This window comes from Prunus mume, linkage group LG7 (assembly GCF_029339155.1).
Source record: "Prunus mume cultivar Tortuosa linkage group LG7, ASM2933915v1, whole genome shotgun sequence".
NCBI classification, from domain to species: Eukaryota; Viridiplantae; Streptophyta; class Magnoliopsida; order Rosales; family Rosaceae; genus Prunus; species Prunus mume.
Genome location: NC_142704.1, coordinates 8,543,104 through 8,556,865, shown reverse-complemented (window position 1 = coordinate 8,556,865; position 13,762 = coordinate 8,543,104). Strand labels below are relative to the sequence as shown.

Here is a 13,762-nt window from a genome sequence, read left to right as displayed (position 1 = left end):
AATAAAAGAACAGCTGCGAATCCATTGCTGGATTTCCATCTCCATTACCAAACTTCAAGAACAATACTGCACTTGGATATAATATGAAAGATGGTTTTGTGCCAGAGATGTCTTGAACAAACAGAAAGAAGACCAGAGAAATTAAAAAATGGAAACAACTTGTTGTATTTTGGAGAAAAGAGAGAGGATGAAGGAAGATCCCTTGCTTCCTTCTTCATAGATTCATGCAAACCGCAAAGCATATTTCCCCTTTGCTTGCTCACATGTCTCTCTGCATGAGCAAAAATGTGAGATAACCGATATCACAGCCTGTGCTGCTATTTTCATTGCAACCAAACACTTAAATATGTGAAGCCAGGAAATTCGGACGAAGAATCCGCAACAGTGGTTTTAGACAGCAATGATACTTTTATCAAGCAAAAGAGGTACCTTCGAACCCTATTACTGATGACTTATAGTTTCTTGCCCTCTCCTTTGTCAAAATTTTATTCAACTCAGGCACAATAAAACCTCTAATTTCCAGGATACGTTTAGTATATATATGCTTGGTTTCTTTCACAAAACGTTGGTTTCTGCTGCTTCTGCATATTATCAATATTGACGGAAACTCGAACAGATTGATGACCACTTTGCTAAAGTGAGATTTTCGGGTCCATAACCAAACAAGCAAGAAGGATCAAGATCACACTAAAGAAAGAAAGCCACCACCTCAACAAGCAGAATCTTTAGGTAGGTATATGCAGCTAGACTTGCAATATTGTGAAAGCTATTCTTTTATTTATGGCTTAGTTGAAAACAGAATGCTCTGTTCTGTTCTGTTTTGTTATGTGGTTGATCTATGGAACAAAGAGAACTAAAAGCATAAGAATGCTCAAGAAACTTCCACTGACTACTTTTTGTAGATAACAAGGGGCAACACTGGTTCCCAAGGCAGTGCGGGGAAAATGAGTCATTATTCTGATGCACAAGATGTCGAGTTTTCAACTGCAGTTGCAGCAGCTGCATTTGCTATTCACTCCAATGAAGAAGCTAGATTACAGTATCAAAAAGGGATGAGGGAAAGCCTTCAGATCTCAAGGACGAAGACTTTGCAGGATGCCATGGCGGGGCGGCCAAGTTCTGGTGAAGTGAATAGGCGATTATCAAACAAAGAAGCAAAGAATGCTGGTACCTGACTGCATATACTATTTTTTTCATAACAAAATTAAAATGTTTTTGAGTACTAACAGGTTATATACTTAATAGGTGAAGCTTCAATGAGAAAGCCAGTGGGGCAGGATCAAAGAACATTGGAGAGTGCTTTTCCATCTAGGTATCCAAATCGCGCATCCTCTACAAGGCCTTCAACTCCTGCAGATGGATACCAAAACCGAAGGGGAAGTTCAACAGGACATAATACTCTGGAAACTGAAGCAGATGCTTGGGAGAAAGCTCAGATTAAGAAGATCCAGAGGCGGTAAAAACCAATTTTTGGGTGGTTCTGTTATTATAATCTTTATATTAAAAAATAGTCATTGTTGAAAGCTTGCTTAAATGCTGCTTAAATTTCTAAGGAACACTTCAGTTTCTTCCTTTTGAAACGGTAAATTATCATTTTCAGGTATGAGAAAGTGAAATCTGCAATTCTTGCTTGGGAAAATGAGAAGAAGATGCAAGCAAAAATTAAGATGGAGAAGAGAAAGGTACAGTATAACAATCATTGTTTTTTAATTTAAGTTTGTGAACACCAATGACGAAGATCACCCCTCAATGAGTTGTTGAAATTACAGAGTGAATTGGAGCAGAGAAGAGCAAGCAACATGCAACATTATCAAATCAAGCAGACAAGAATTGACCAGATAGCAGGAGGAGCAAGGGCACAAATGGAAGAGAAAAGAAGAAATGAAGAGTCCAAGGTGAGAGAAAAGGTTAAAAGGATTAGATCAAAAGGCAAAGTTCCTGTTAAATGTTTCTGCTTCACTTGCTACTAGGAAGGGAATCACTTGGACTTGAGAAACTTTGTCTTGGAGCAATGAAGCTGCCAATGGATCTTCTGCTCATTAAATCTGTACATTAACTATATTATGGCTTCCTAACAGTATATCCTAACTTACTTTAATTTGTAAATGATGTATAAAGATTTCGGATCATGAAAGTTCGAAAATTGTGTTGTATATGTTTATCCAATAAAACTATAGCCAGTCAAGAAAAATATTACTACAATTTGGCCCTTTGATTTCATGAGGACTTGATACAAAAGATTCTGCAGGCACAGAGAATTGCATGCTGAGATACTTCTTTGCACTTGATGTCTCTCTAAGCAGATATTCTTAACCTAATATCAACCCTTAAGCTGATACTGCCTCGCATACGTTCAAAATTCTTATTTGTTACAACTTTGCCACTATAATATCATAAAGTATTGAAATGGATATGAACAACTTTTCATTTGATGTCCCTCTAAGCAGACGTTGATTTGGATATTTAGATGGGACATTTTATACTTTCCTCATTTCGGAGGGGAAGGACTCAACAGCTGGGCCATTATGCTGGATGAAATTACCTTCATAACAAGATAGCTGCATCCACCAAAAATGACATTGTTTCCAACTGCTACCTCTTCCTCTAGCACCCCACCCCCTATCAGATGTACACATCTTGTCCTCATACTTTGGACAAAATAAATTATTAACCTTGCTAATCTGGTAGTTATTAACCTAAATTAGTTATGTACTTGGAAAACCTAACACGGTAATCTTGTCTGGAAAGCATTTCAACATTGGCTTCAACTAGTATATCTATGCATCAGATTTATGAAGGCATTTCCTCTAGATTGACATGGAAGATAAGTCAATGTAAAACAGGATATATTAAGCTATTATTTTGAAACATGGATGCATATACAGCCAAATTGTTTGCTGGAAGATAATGGAAAAGGAGAAATAAAGGTAACCAAAGTAGCATGAGAGGGAAGGCAATCAATTTAGACCACGAAAGTATGGTTAAGCATGACTTTAAGTGGACCTGAAGGTGTGGTTGGTTCCCACCAAAATCATCATCACAAGGCAAGGTCTAAACTCTAGCATCACTAATGTCTGCCAGTAGAGCCTATAGCTTCAGAAAATACAAGAAAAATAGGAGAAATTGTTCCTGAAGATGGAGCACAGTGGCCCCAGCTGTCAAGGTGTTGGACAAAAAACAAAGAATGGCCTCTATTTTCAAGCTAATCAATCATCTAGATAGGCTAGCTAACACTAAACTAGAAAGGACATAACACTTGTGTGTTTAGACTATCTGAGTATTACATACATATACATAATATATATATATATATATATATATATGTGTGTGTGTCACATGTGTATAAAATCGTCCAAAAGTCATACTTGGTCTCAAGTTGCAGCAAAAGATAGAGATAGATAGAGAGGGAGGGAGAGAGAGAGATTTTCAATTTCAAACCAAACTCTATCTGTCAAATTTAATGTTTTCATAACTTGCATTGCATGACATGATTTGAATCAACTAGACGTGTGGTTGTCTTGACACCATGATGTGCAGATTGCCCACTTACCAGGGCCAAGATCATTAGGGCAAACTATTTTCACAAAACCAATTTCCCAATGTGACCAACTTTTTATCATTGCTTCACAAAACTCGAACATTAGTTCGAAAATCATGATCGGGTTAGAAAATTTTGAACATTAGTTTTCGGAAAATGCATTTAACATTTGTTAATCTCTCAAAGATGACATGAAGATCCTTTGAAATATATATTGGTCCAGGGAAAGGGAAACGGTGGAGCCAAAGCATATCCGATTCCTCTCAGGCTTCTTTTGGCTACCACATGTTTTGTGTAAAATCTCCATCACAACAAATGTGAGTGTGACACCAAAAAAAGGGACCAGAAGACGATGAAATAAGAGAGACTAGTTGCTATTGTCCAAACTCAATCTCAAACTCATCCATTTTCTTCCTTTTTTTAAGAGAGATCTAGAATTATCAATGAGTGAGTGTAGACTGTAGAGTTACCAAATTGGAAGAATATTCAAAGGCACCCTCTAGACAAGAACAAGTCGAAGGAGAAGAGATAGAGAAACAGATCCTCTCACGTGCACATGCAGCAGAACCACCCCAACACCAGTCGTCCATGTCCCCTTGTAAGCACCATCCTTCTTCATATTTAACTATATGAGGTTTTCTCTTTCTTAATTTCTGCTTTTTATATGGAGTTTTGATCAACGTGCATGGTAGATAGAATATAATTAACCCAACTGTGTGTGTTTTCGTTCTCTTTGATTTTCTCCACCATGCTAGTTTTGTTTGTCTTTGTTTTTCTTTCTTGTTCAATGCCATTTACATCGTTACAAGTCACAACACTCACATGCTTCTTCAATGTTCTACAAAACCCACTTCCATTCTTCTGTGCTCTATATCAATCTTCCTTTTACTTGCACATAATTTACAAAAATGCTTGAAAAGTACAGGTCCACCTATGACGTTAGAGAGCTAAAATTGGAAAACGGCCAATTGGCCATGCATGGCCTTGGTGGGCTTCTTCCCACATCCCAAGCGAAGCACACATGGGGCAGGGCTGGTGACACACTAGAATCCGTGGTTCATCAAGCTACTCACCACAAACGTGAACCAAACTTGATCCACAATGGCCAGACACCGGCCAACATAAGCTCAATGGTTGCATCCTCCGGGCGAACATGGACTGACGAAGGAGGCCAGGTACCGTTGGCAGAGGAGTGGATGAGGAAACGTACTCTATCTGACTCCGATTACCATGGAAACAATTTCAGTGGTAGTACTACCAACATTCATGAAGAGCATGCAGATCCCAGCACTTGTGCTAGTCCTAGTCCTAGTGCTAGTGCTAAATTGTGCAGGGACAATGAAAAAACTATGACTACATGGGCTTCGTTTGAGTCTCTTCCCAGCTTGAAGAGTACCAAAAGCCCCGACGAGGATTCAGACTCTCACGGGGGATTGGTAATATATACATGTATATATACATATATATATATATATATATATATATTAATCAACTTTTATTTTAAATAATGTTACATGCATCGTATTTACATGTCACATATGTGACAAATTGTACTTTTTCATTTAACAGGAAAACCAAGATGATGGCCAAGAGACCACCAAAGATGGTGAATCAGGTCGTTCACGCTCCACAAGACCAAAGCGTGCTGCTGCTGTTCATAATCAGTCAGAGCGGGTAACAATTTAATTTTGGTCACCCCAAAAAGGAAAAGAACGCATTTTGTCAGATAATTAATCCAAAATAATTTTCTACGGTGTGATGATGTTGTAGAAACGAAGAGACCGGATAAATCAGAAGATGAAAGCCCTGCAAAGGTTGGTGCCAAATGCAAGTAAGGTGAGAAATGTTGACAAGTGCTTAGGATCATAATTTGTTTGGGAACTATTCTGTGTCATTCTTGGCAAACATTAATTTTTTTCCACTTGGTATATTAATTACAGACTGATAAGGCTTCAATGCTTGATGAGGTGATCAAATACTTGGAACAACTTCAAGCTCAAGTCCAAATGATGAGCAGTGTGAGAAATATGCCTCACATGAATATGAATATGAATATGATGATGCCTCTAGGAATGCAGCAGCAGCAGCAGCAGCATCTTCATCAAATGTCATTCTTAGCACATATGGGCATGGGTGGTAATGTTGGTCCTCTTGGGCTAGGAATGGGAATGGGAATTGGAATTATTGACATGAGCAACAATATGGCACGCATGGCTGCTCATGCTCATCATCAATCTATTCGCCTGCCGATTCCTCATCCTACTCCGGTTGTGGCGGCAGCTCCTACTTTCATTCCACCCTTTATGGTACCCCCATTGATGCCACGACACCCTCCTTCTCAAGCAAAGCCTGCCTCTGCTTGCACCAATGCTTCAGACTCTTTGCCTGATCCATATGGTGCCCTTCTAGCACAAGTATGTTTTGCACAAAAATATATGGGCTTGGGCAACACCTACTATGAAAAATGACTGCTAAATAATAGCCTAAATATGTGAGCAAATTATATATGGATATCATTAGAGAATCCCTCTGAGAAGAAGCAATGCTACCAAAGTTAATTTTCAAAAAATTGAAATGACCCCTTTCACCAAAGTTAATTTTCAAAAAATTGAAATGACCCCTTTCACCAAAGTTAATTTGTCTCGTTAAAAGATGGCAGGAAGTTCTTTTTATTTTTTTTTGGGTGAGTTTCTTTGAGCTAACTTAATATCAATTGATTTGCAGCAATCAATGAATATGGACCTGTTCAATAGGATGGCAGCACTATATCACCAACAAGTCAATCACACAACAGCGGCAACTAGCAGCCCATCACAGTCAAACCATGTGCAAGGGAACTAATTAGCCCAACTTAGAAGACGAATATTGGGAGCACAAGAAGTTCAAAAAGAAAAACTTCAAATATTGCCTGCCTGGCCTAGTTGATGGTGAAATGTGACTTTTATCATTATCTATATTAATTACTAAGCTATGCCCTCAAGACATCAATCTAATAAAATGTACGTGCCATTTCTGATGTGAGTTTTGAACCATAGCAATTAATTTGATCTCAAGTTATCAATGTACTTATATAATGGTGCCTCATCAATTCAAATTGCCATGGTAATAGCAAAATTAATCTCAATATGACAATAGAAAATTATAAAACGATAATACACAGCTCTTTCAGCAAACCTGTAGGTAGCAATAAACACAAGAAAAATGTTTCATATTCTCAGAGAGCCTTCTCACCTTGATTCAGTTTCTCTTCATCACAAATTCCTGTGACTTCAATCCCATGTGACCTCCAAAACTAGTGTTCTTGTTTTTCTTTTCACTCTTTTTCTATAAATATTTTCAAATATGTACAGAATAGCTATATGTATTTTGTAAATCAGCATGCATCTTCCACTGTCGAGGGTCTGGCATCCTGAAGAGAGATCACAGTCTCAAAAGCACCAACCAAGGCCTTGACTTTACTCTTCCTGGATTCGACAAGCCTACTGGCAGTCTCTTTAATCACATTATTGAACAATTTCTGGACATCCTTCCTTCCTTTCACATCTTGGTGTCTCAACACAACTTTCTCAGGACTAGTGTCAGTACCATTCAACATGCCAGCACGACCATATTTTCTCCTGAAGCTCTTCCTTCGGGAACCTTCCAAATCTCGTTCGTGGTTTTTCATAACAACTTTCTCACGTTTGATTTTAGCACCATTTGACTGACTGTCATCAACCTCCTTCCTCCCAGTGCTTCCCTTTTCAGTACCAGCATCATTTGACTCACTGTCATCAACGTCCTTCCGCCCAATGCTTCCCCTTTTGATACCAGCACCATTGGACTGACTATCATCAACTTCCTCCCTACCAATGGTTCCCCTTCTGATAGCAGTGCCATTTGACTGATTGTCATCAGCTTCCTTCCTCCCATTGATTTCCCCTTTGATACCACTTCTTCTGTTTTGGGTGTCCCTCGCCAATCTGACTCTCCTGAATTTGAGTCTCCTTGGAGTATTGTTCTCAGGCTGGAGGTCAACCACCCTTCCTCTCCTGAATTTTAGCTTTCGGGCTAGGCTGTTTTTACTGTCAGAGCTAAGTACTCCAGACCTTCGAGGCCTAGTCTTGCGCTCCGCCTTTAAATTTACTATTTGATTATCAGTATTCATTGTATTGTGTTGAGAGGTGGCACCACTTTCTTTTTTATGAGTGGACTGAGATGGGGAGATGGGCATGGATGATGATGCGGGTGACGAAGAAGATAAAGATGCTAGAGTACTACGTCTCAACCCTTTGTTATCGGGGCATAGAGGAGCAGGTGAACGGCCATAACCTCCATTTGCAGTACGTTTCAGTTTTGTCTTCTCAGAGGATGGAGGTGATTGAATGCTACCAATTCCCTTCCTTGCTTGCTTCAAGCTTTTGACTTTCAAGGGTGTGGGTGATAATAACTTAGGAGCATTAATGCCATTTGGTGTTAGTTCCACAGTACTATTCTCAGTATTTGATTCAATAACGTACTGAATCTTTTCTGGCATGTCCTTATTGCATGATCCCTCAGGCTCAACTTCTCTGGGATTGTTTTGATCTTTCAGATGAGACGACCCTTTGACTTTCTCACAGCTTCCAGTATTCACATTGGAGACTCTCTTGACCGGGTGCATGGAAGTCAAAGAAACAGTTTCAGGCCCCAACATCTTTTTCTCAACCAATACAGAAGTCCTCAGGGTTCTGCTGCTGATTTTTCTATTTCCTCTGCTGCTTGAACCTTCTAGTATTTCCTTGACTTTTCTGCTTCCACTCTTTCCTTCATTATGTGAACCTTTTCCTGGGAGAGAAGATGGCTCTAGTTGCTCAGGCTTCACCCTTGAAAGGGAACCTTCCATACAAGCATCAATTTCCTTAATGTTGGTTGAAACTTTTTTCGAAGAAACTTTTTCTTTCTTTTTCAATGGTAAAACTCTTTTTTCCGTGACAACAGAATGATCAAGTTTCAGGGTTTCTGCATCTGGAGAAGGCTTACGACTGATTGTGGATATGCCCTTCGAATTACTCAGGTTTAGTACTGATCCTGGGAGAGAAGATGGTTCTAATTGCTCAGCCTTCAACTTCGAATCTATGGAATCTTCTGAAGAAACTTCTATATCATTAAAGGAAGATGAAACTCTTTTCTCTGCGACAACAGATGTCTGGATCTCCGAATCTGGAGATGACTTAGGATTGATTGTCGCTATCCCCTCCAAATTGTTCAGGCTTAGGACAGATCCTTGGAGAGAAGATGGCTCTAATTGATCGGCCTTCACCTTCGAATCAACCAAATTTTCTGTACAAACATCTATTTCCTTGGGAGACGAAACTTTCTTTGAAGAAATAATTTCTTTCTTTGTCAATGATAAAACTTTTTTCTCTGTGACAACAGAATTATTAAGTTTCCGGGTTCCAGAATCTGGATAAGACTTACGAGCAGTTGTGGATATCACCTTTTTCTCTGTGACAACTGAATAGTCAAGTTTCTGAGTGTCGGAATCTAGAGAAGGCTTTGGACTGGTTGTGGGCATCTTTTTCCTCTCTGTGTCTACTGAATTAGTTGCTTTGAGATTCTGGCCTGCACTTCCAGTTGCTGTATCCAATTTTGGCATTGCACTGGGTGCATTTTCTTGAGAAGGATTTCTCACTCCATATTTGCAATAATCATGGCAGGAACCCGTTCGAGCTCTGAGATAACGGGATTGAATCTTTACACCAATGTTCAGACGATTTTTTCTAATATTATCACCATTGGGCTCTGTTTCCAGTGGGATCACTAAGAGGTAGTTCCTTCTGATATCACCACCTTCGGGCTCCATTTCCTGCGAGATCACTGGGAAAGAGTTCCTTCTGATACCACTGCCATTGGGTTCAATTTCCTGTGGGATCACTACAACAGAGCTCCTGCTAGCATCACTACAATTAAATTCCATTCCCTGTGGGATCATGGAGATAGAATTCCTGATGATAACATCAGGAGGATCTACACTCTCGATAGAGTTCATTCTGACATCACCACCCTTGGTCTCCATTTCCTGTGGGATCGCTGGGATATAGTTCAGTTTGATATCACTGCCACTGGGTTTTATTTCCTGTGGGATCCCTGCAATAGAGTTCCTATCATCACCATTGGATTCCATTTCCTGTGGGGTCACTGGGATAGAGTTCCTTTTTATATCAGGAGGAGGATCTACTTTCCCGATGGAGCTCCTTCTAATATCACCACCACCATTGGCTTCTATTTCCTGTGGAATCACTAGGTTAGAGTCCCCTCTGACATTACCATCCTTGGGCTCCATTTCCTGTGGGATCTCTGGGATAGAACTCCTTCTGATATCACCGACATTGGAATTTGTTTCCTGAGGGATCACTGAGATAGAGTTCCTTCTGACATCACCATCATTGGGCTCCAGTTCCTGTGGGATTACTGGGATAGAGTTCCTTCTTGCCTTGTCACCTTTGAGGTCTAGGTCTTGTAAGATCACTGGGATACCAACGTTCTCTACTTCCATTATGAAGATGACAGAGCAAACGCACAACCCTGTAGAAAATTAAGATTTCCCCACAAAGAGAGAGTGAGAGATTACGCAAAAGCAACACTCACTTCCTAAATGAAATTTTTATCCCTTATTTTTATATGTTTCAAGTAAAAGAACAAAATGAAGCAAAGTGCTCACCAAGAATCTGATGCAACTGTAATGTAGTGAAAATCTTGAGGCCTCAAAACTTCACAAGGCTGTTATGCTGCATTCAACATGAATGAAAACATTCACTCACAATAGTTCCAGAAAAAAATAATGACGATTTTATATTACATCATGAACAGAAAAATGAAAGCTAGCTAAAACTGAAGATCGCATTGTTATTGAACGAAATGATCACCAGTTTTGGAAATGTACATTTAACCCTATACATCTAAAAGTAAATGATGGGCCTTTTAACATTTACTGGACCTATTCCTTTCTTTCTTTCCCCCATCTTGGATTAGGGCTTTATCCTTTTTAGCACACATAAGAACTTGTCACTGCAACTTCACCTAAGAATTTGTCAAACATAAGTCAATTAAGCATTCAACCTCGTAATTCAGATGGTATTCCCTTCAGATACCATGCATCAACTTGTAGCATTTGCAATGCCACAAGTGCACACAAACTCTATGTATGTAAAACACTAGCTGCTACTTGCTAGGGTCAAAGCAGCAGGCATGCACAAGTGCACACAAACTCTCATGCATGTATAAGAAGATTAATTCCACTTTCAAGGCTCAAAAAACTTTACACAACTTTATGCGAACATTTTGAAAAATCTTAAATCAACCTATCGATTGGAAAACAAAACAAACGCACCATCTGACAGCTAAAACAGGAGAAAGGTCGACATACCATGATAGGTCTCCTCCAAGAATTAGTCTCAGTTATTGAGTTCTTTGTTCAAAACCTGACAGATCATACAAAAGGTATAATCATTATAGATGCAAAAACACCTACGTTCTGCACTTACAAACACCAATAACAAAACAAGACAATGTATCGCCAAAATCAGCAAACTATCAAAATCGTAAACTTGCAATTCCCTCAATCAACAATTGAGAAAAAATTATCCGCTTACACGTCCAAATAGCCTAAGAGAATCCTCTAAAATCTTTGTTTACCCATCAGAATGGTAAAGAGCAACCAATTTGAAATTTGATTGTCAAGGATGGAAAAAAAAAAAAAAAAAAAAGGAAAAGAGAACAAATTTCTCATCATCTATCATGCGTCTTAAGGATCAACCCATTAGCAAGCTGCCAAGGAAATGCTCATTTTGGCAAAACGGAGACTAGCCCATTTGCAGTTTTCACACAAAATATTCATTTTACACAAAAACAAATAGAAAGATCCTTCTTTCACATTAACCTTGGAATTATAACCATAAAATAGACAAACCCCATTTGCAATTCATCAAGAAAAAGCTCATTCTGAGCAGAAACAAAATCCAAAACACTGAAAAGAGCATCAAGATCATACCTTTTTCTTGTGTCTCTTCCTACCCTTCCCATCAAGGTAGCATGAGAACTTGAGAAGAGAAGACCCCAGAAGGGGCTGTGTGAAATTGGTTGCCTTAGAAAGAGTGGTGATTTTTTCGTAATTGCAATTGACTGGCTCTTTGAGGATGAGAATGCGCGTTTGTTTTTGTTGCAACCAAAATAAACTCTTCCCAAAATGAACGAAACAAAGTTGAAAAAAATAAATTTTGAAAAATAAAAAAGTAAATAAATAAAATAAAATAAAAAACATCTTTTGCCTTTTGCCTTTTGTTGGCGGGTGGCCTTTCTTTTGGTGGGAAGATCGGAAGTGGAGGAGAGAGAAACTTCTAGAAAGAGAAAATCATGGAAAGTGAGGGCGGCTCCCATCCCTAATAAGGAACGTTCTTTTTCCAGAAACACTTTATCCGCCAGGGGTGATGATTAGGTGACCTGACTGTGAGTCTGCGTTTGACGACAAACACGCGCGAGCGACCATAATTCTCTCCTATTTTTAGTTTTTTTCTTCTTCTTCATTAACTGTTTTTCTTTTCTTACCGATAAAATTAAATATAATTTTATTTCGATTATTTTTCTAAAAAATAGTTTTCATCCACCAACCAATTATATTTATTGGTGGGTTTGGTAAACTAATTATGAAGAACAATATAACTTAAAACTTTGGTGCAATAATCCTCTGTCTGTCTGTCAATCAAGTGCTAACATCAGGAACAAATAATAATTAAGGTCGACTATGAAATTTGATCTGCATAAAACCATGGAGAATGACCCTCCAACTAGTCATAATTAGGGTCCTTTAAAGAAGCATGAATCAACTTTTAAAATGCCTATTGGATTTGATCGTCTCTTACAAGTACTGGTAGTACTAAGATGGTTAGCTTTTTTAAATAATAAATAAATACAATTTTGTAAAAATAAAAATACTTGAGGCTTGAGGCTTGAGGCTTGAGCAAATATTTGGGTATAAAGAGGCCCAAAAATGTAGCATTAGAGTTTTAAAATGTACATAGTTTAGGCCTTTTGTAAAAATCTAGGCTCAATTGAATCCTTTTTTTGGGTTTACTAACATAATTTGGTCCAAATCAAATACACAAATACCTTGGAGGCAATTCCAAGCCCAAGCCTGCCTTGGTTTTGGACCAAAAGAAGAAAAAGCCTGCCTTGGTGGATGAGTAAACTTTACAAGGTAAATGTCGTAAAGGCTACAATGTCAATCGGGGGTACCGTATGGGGTGAGAGGTTCAATCCAACCATTAAACTTTAACATTTTTAACTTATACATAGTTAGATTGGATCCCTCACTTAATTCCCTCACCCATATCCCCTCATTGTAGCTTGTAGCAGCTCTAGATAAATGTTGTTGTAGTTATAATATAAACATTGAGAAGAAGACTCCTAGCAATTGAGATCACCAGATTTTTTTAACAGAGTCTAGTAAAAGCAATTTCAACATAAAGTTACATATATTATATGATGACAAAAACTATAAGTGAAAATGATTTTAGCAAGGTCATGAAAGAAAGTTAAAAAAATGAATAACCTACTTTACCTTACTTTCAAGCTCCAAGTTTGCTTCCTTCTAAGTTTTTGCTCCATCATTCAAGTGTAGGTAAATATCTCAGCCAATACCAATACATACATATATATATATATATTATTACAATTACAGACTGTCCAAAATTGTAGGTGTAGAATACTTTGGCAGTCAGTAAATTACTGGTAAACATGCATGAATTTGAAAGCAATCTTATACCCCCTAAATGCATATGATTCAAGGGCTTGTCCTGTCTTCATGTTAAAGGTTTGGTTAGATTACAGAACCCAGCTAAAAGCAATCTTATTTGAATGGCCCACCAAATAGTCAAAAGAACTCAATACATGCTTTCTATCATTGACTGTGTTTAACTCTGATTTTCTTATTAGTTTCATAACCAAGGCATTGCTATAATTAGTGCTTAGCTTAAGCCCCTCCTAATTATCAAAAAAACCAAATTAAAAAGACTCACCTAAAGTAATTTAATACCACTTATAGGGATTTTAGCTATGCCATCAATGTAATTTACCTTGCAAGTTTTCCATCTCCATACAACAAACCTTCCATATGGCATGATAACAAAGTGACAAGACAGGCCAATCATTTACTTACTAGATTAGCTAGGATATATAAATATAATTAATTTACTTGTACTTGCATGC

General features: G+C 38.2%; 3 protein-coding genes across 6 annotated transcripts; 2 read left to right on the top strand and 1 right to left on the bottom strand.

Annotated features, from left to right (window-relative positions):
- Nucleotides 1–25: 25 nt before the first annotated feature.
- LOC148915390 (uncharacterized) lies at nt 26–2,220 on the top strand. Of its 2 annotated transcripts, none has more exons than XM_089041472.1 (6): nt 26–425; nt 617–729; nt 903–1,167; nt 1,246–1,456; nt 1,601–1,682; nt 1,770–2,220. In XM_089041472.1, the coding sequence occupies exons 3-6, from the start codon at nt 945–947 to the stop codon at nt 1,968–1,970; spliced, it is 717 nt and encodes a 238-aa protein (XP_088897598.1). In that variant the 5' UTR covers nt 26–425; nt 617–729; nt 903–944; the 3' UTR covers nt 1,971–2,220. The 2 variants fall into 2 exon arrangements, with proteins under 2 accessions (XP_088897598.1, XP_088897599.1); XM_089041473.1 differs by having other exon boundaries at nt 27–425; nt 524–729.
- Nucleotides 2,221–3,777: 1,557 nt separating this feature from the next.
- Nucleotides 3,778–6,554, top strand: LOC103338541 (transcription factor PIF7). The gene is made up of 5 exons (XM_089041401.1): nt 3,778–4,974; nt 5,108–5,212; nt 5,309–5,374; nt 5,479–5,952; nt 6,263–6,554. The coding sequence occupies exons 1-5, from the start codon at nt 4,447–4,449 to the stop codon at nt 6,377–6,379; spliced, it is 1,290 nt and encodes a 429-aa protein (XP_088897527.1). The 5' UTR covers nt 3,778–4,446; the 3' UTR covers nt 6,380–6,554.
- Nucleotides 6,555–6,641: 87 nt separating this feature from the next.
- On the bottom strand, nt 6,642–12,099 carry LOC148915389 (uncharacterized). 3 transcript variants are annotated; one of them, XM_089041399.1, is made up of 4 exons: nt 11,550–12,099; nt 10,926–10,980; nt 10,221–10,287; nt 6,642–10,084 (listed from the first exon to the last, which is right to left on the bottom strand). In XM_089041399.1, exon 4 carries the CDS (start codon nt 10,053–10,055, stop codon nt 6,912–6,914), a length of 3,144 nt encoding a protein of 1,047 aa, XP_088897525.1. In that variant the 5' UTR covers nt 10,056–10,084; nt 10,221–10,287; nt 10,926–10,980; nt 11,550–12,099; the 3' UTR covers nt 6,642–6,911. The 3 variants fall into 3 exon arrangements, 2 of the variants coding, with proteins under 2 accessions (XP_088897525.1, XP_088897526.1); XM_089041400.1 differs by lacking the exon at nt 10,221–10,287 and having other exon boundaries at nt 11,550–11,914; XR_016121988.1 differs by lacking the exons at nt 6,642–10,084; nt 10,221–10,287 and adding an exon at nt 10,294–10,579 and having other exon boundaries at nt 11,550–11,954.
- Nucleotides 12,100–13,762: the final 1,663 nt, after the last annotated feature.

Bases quoted from the DNA above. Each gene is read 5' to 3' on its own strand.
- LOC148915389 (XM_089041399.1), bottom strand. From the start codon at position 10,055: ATGGAAGTAGAGAACGTTGGTATCCCAGTGATCTTACAAGACCTAGAC.
- LOC148915390 (XM_089041472.1), top strand. From the start codon at position 945: ATGAGTCATTATTCTGATGCACAAGATGTCGAGTTTTCAACTGCAGTT. The intron at 1,168-1,245 runs GTACCTGACTGC...TATACTTAATAG, and splicing joins CAAAGAAGCAAAGAATGCTG to GTGAAGCTTCAATGAGAAAG. The intron at 1,683-1,769 runs GTACAGTATAAC...TTGAAATTACAG, and splicing joins TTAAGATGGAGAAGAGAAAG to AGTGAATTGGAGCAGAGAAG.
- LOC103338541 (XM_089041401.1), top strand. From the start codon at position 4,447: ATGCTTGAAAAGTACAGGTCCACCTATGACGTTAGAGAGCTAAAATTG. The intron at 5,375-5,478 runs GTGAGAAATGTT...TATTAATTACAG, and splicing joins TGGTGCCAAATGCAAGTAAG to ACTGATAAGGCTTCAATGCT. The intron at 5,953-6,262 runs GTATGTTTTGCA...ATTGATTTGCAG, and splicing joins ATGGTGCCCTTCTAGCACAA to CAATCAATGAATATGGACCT.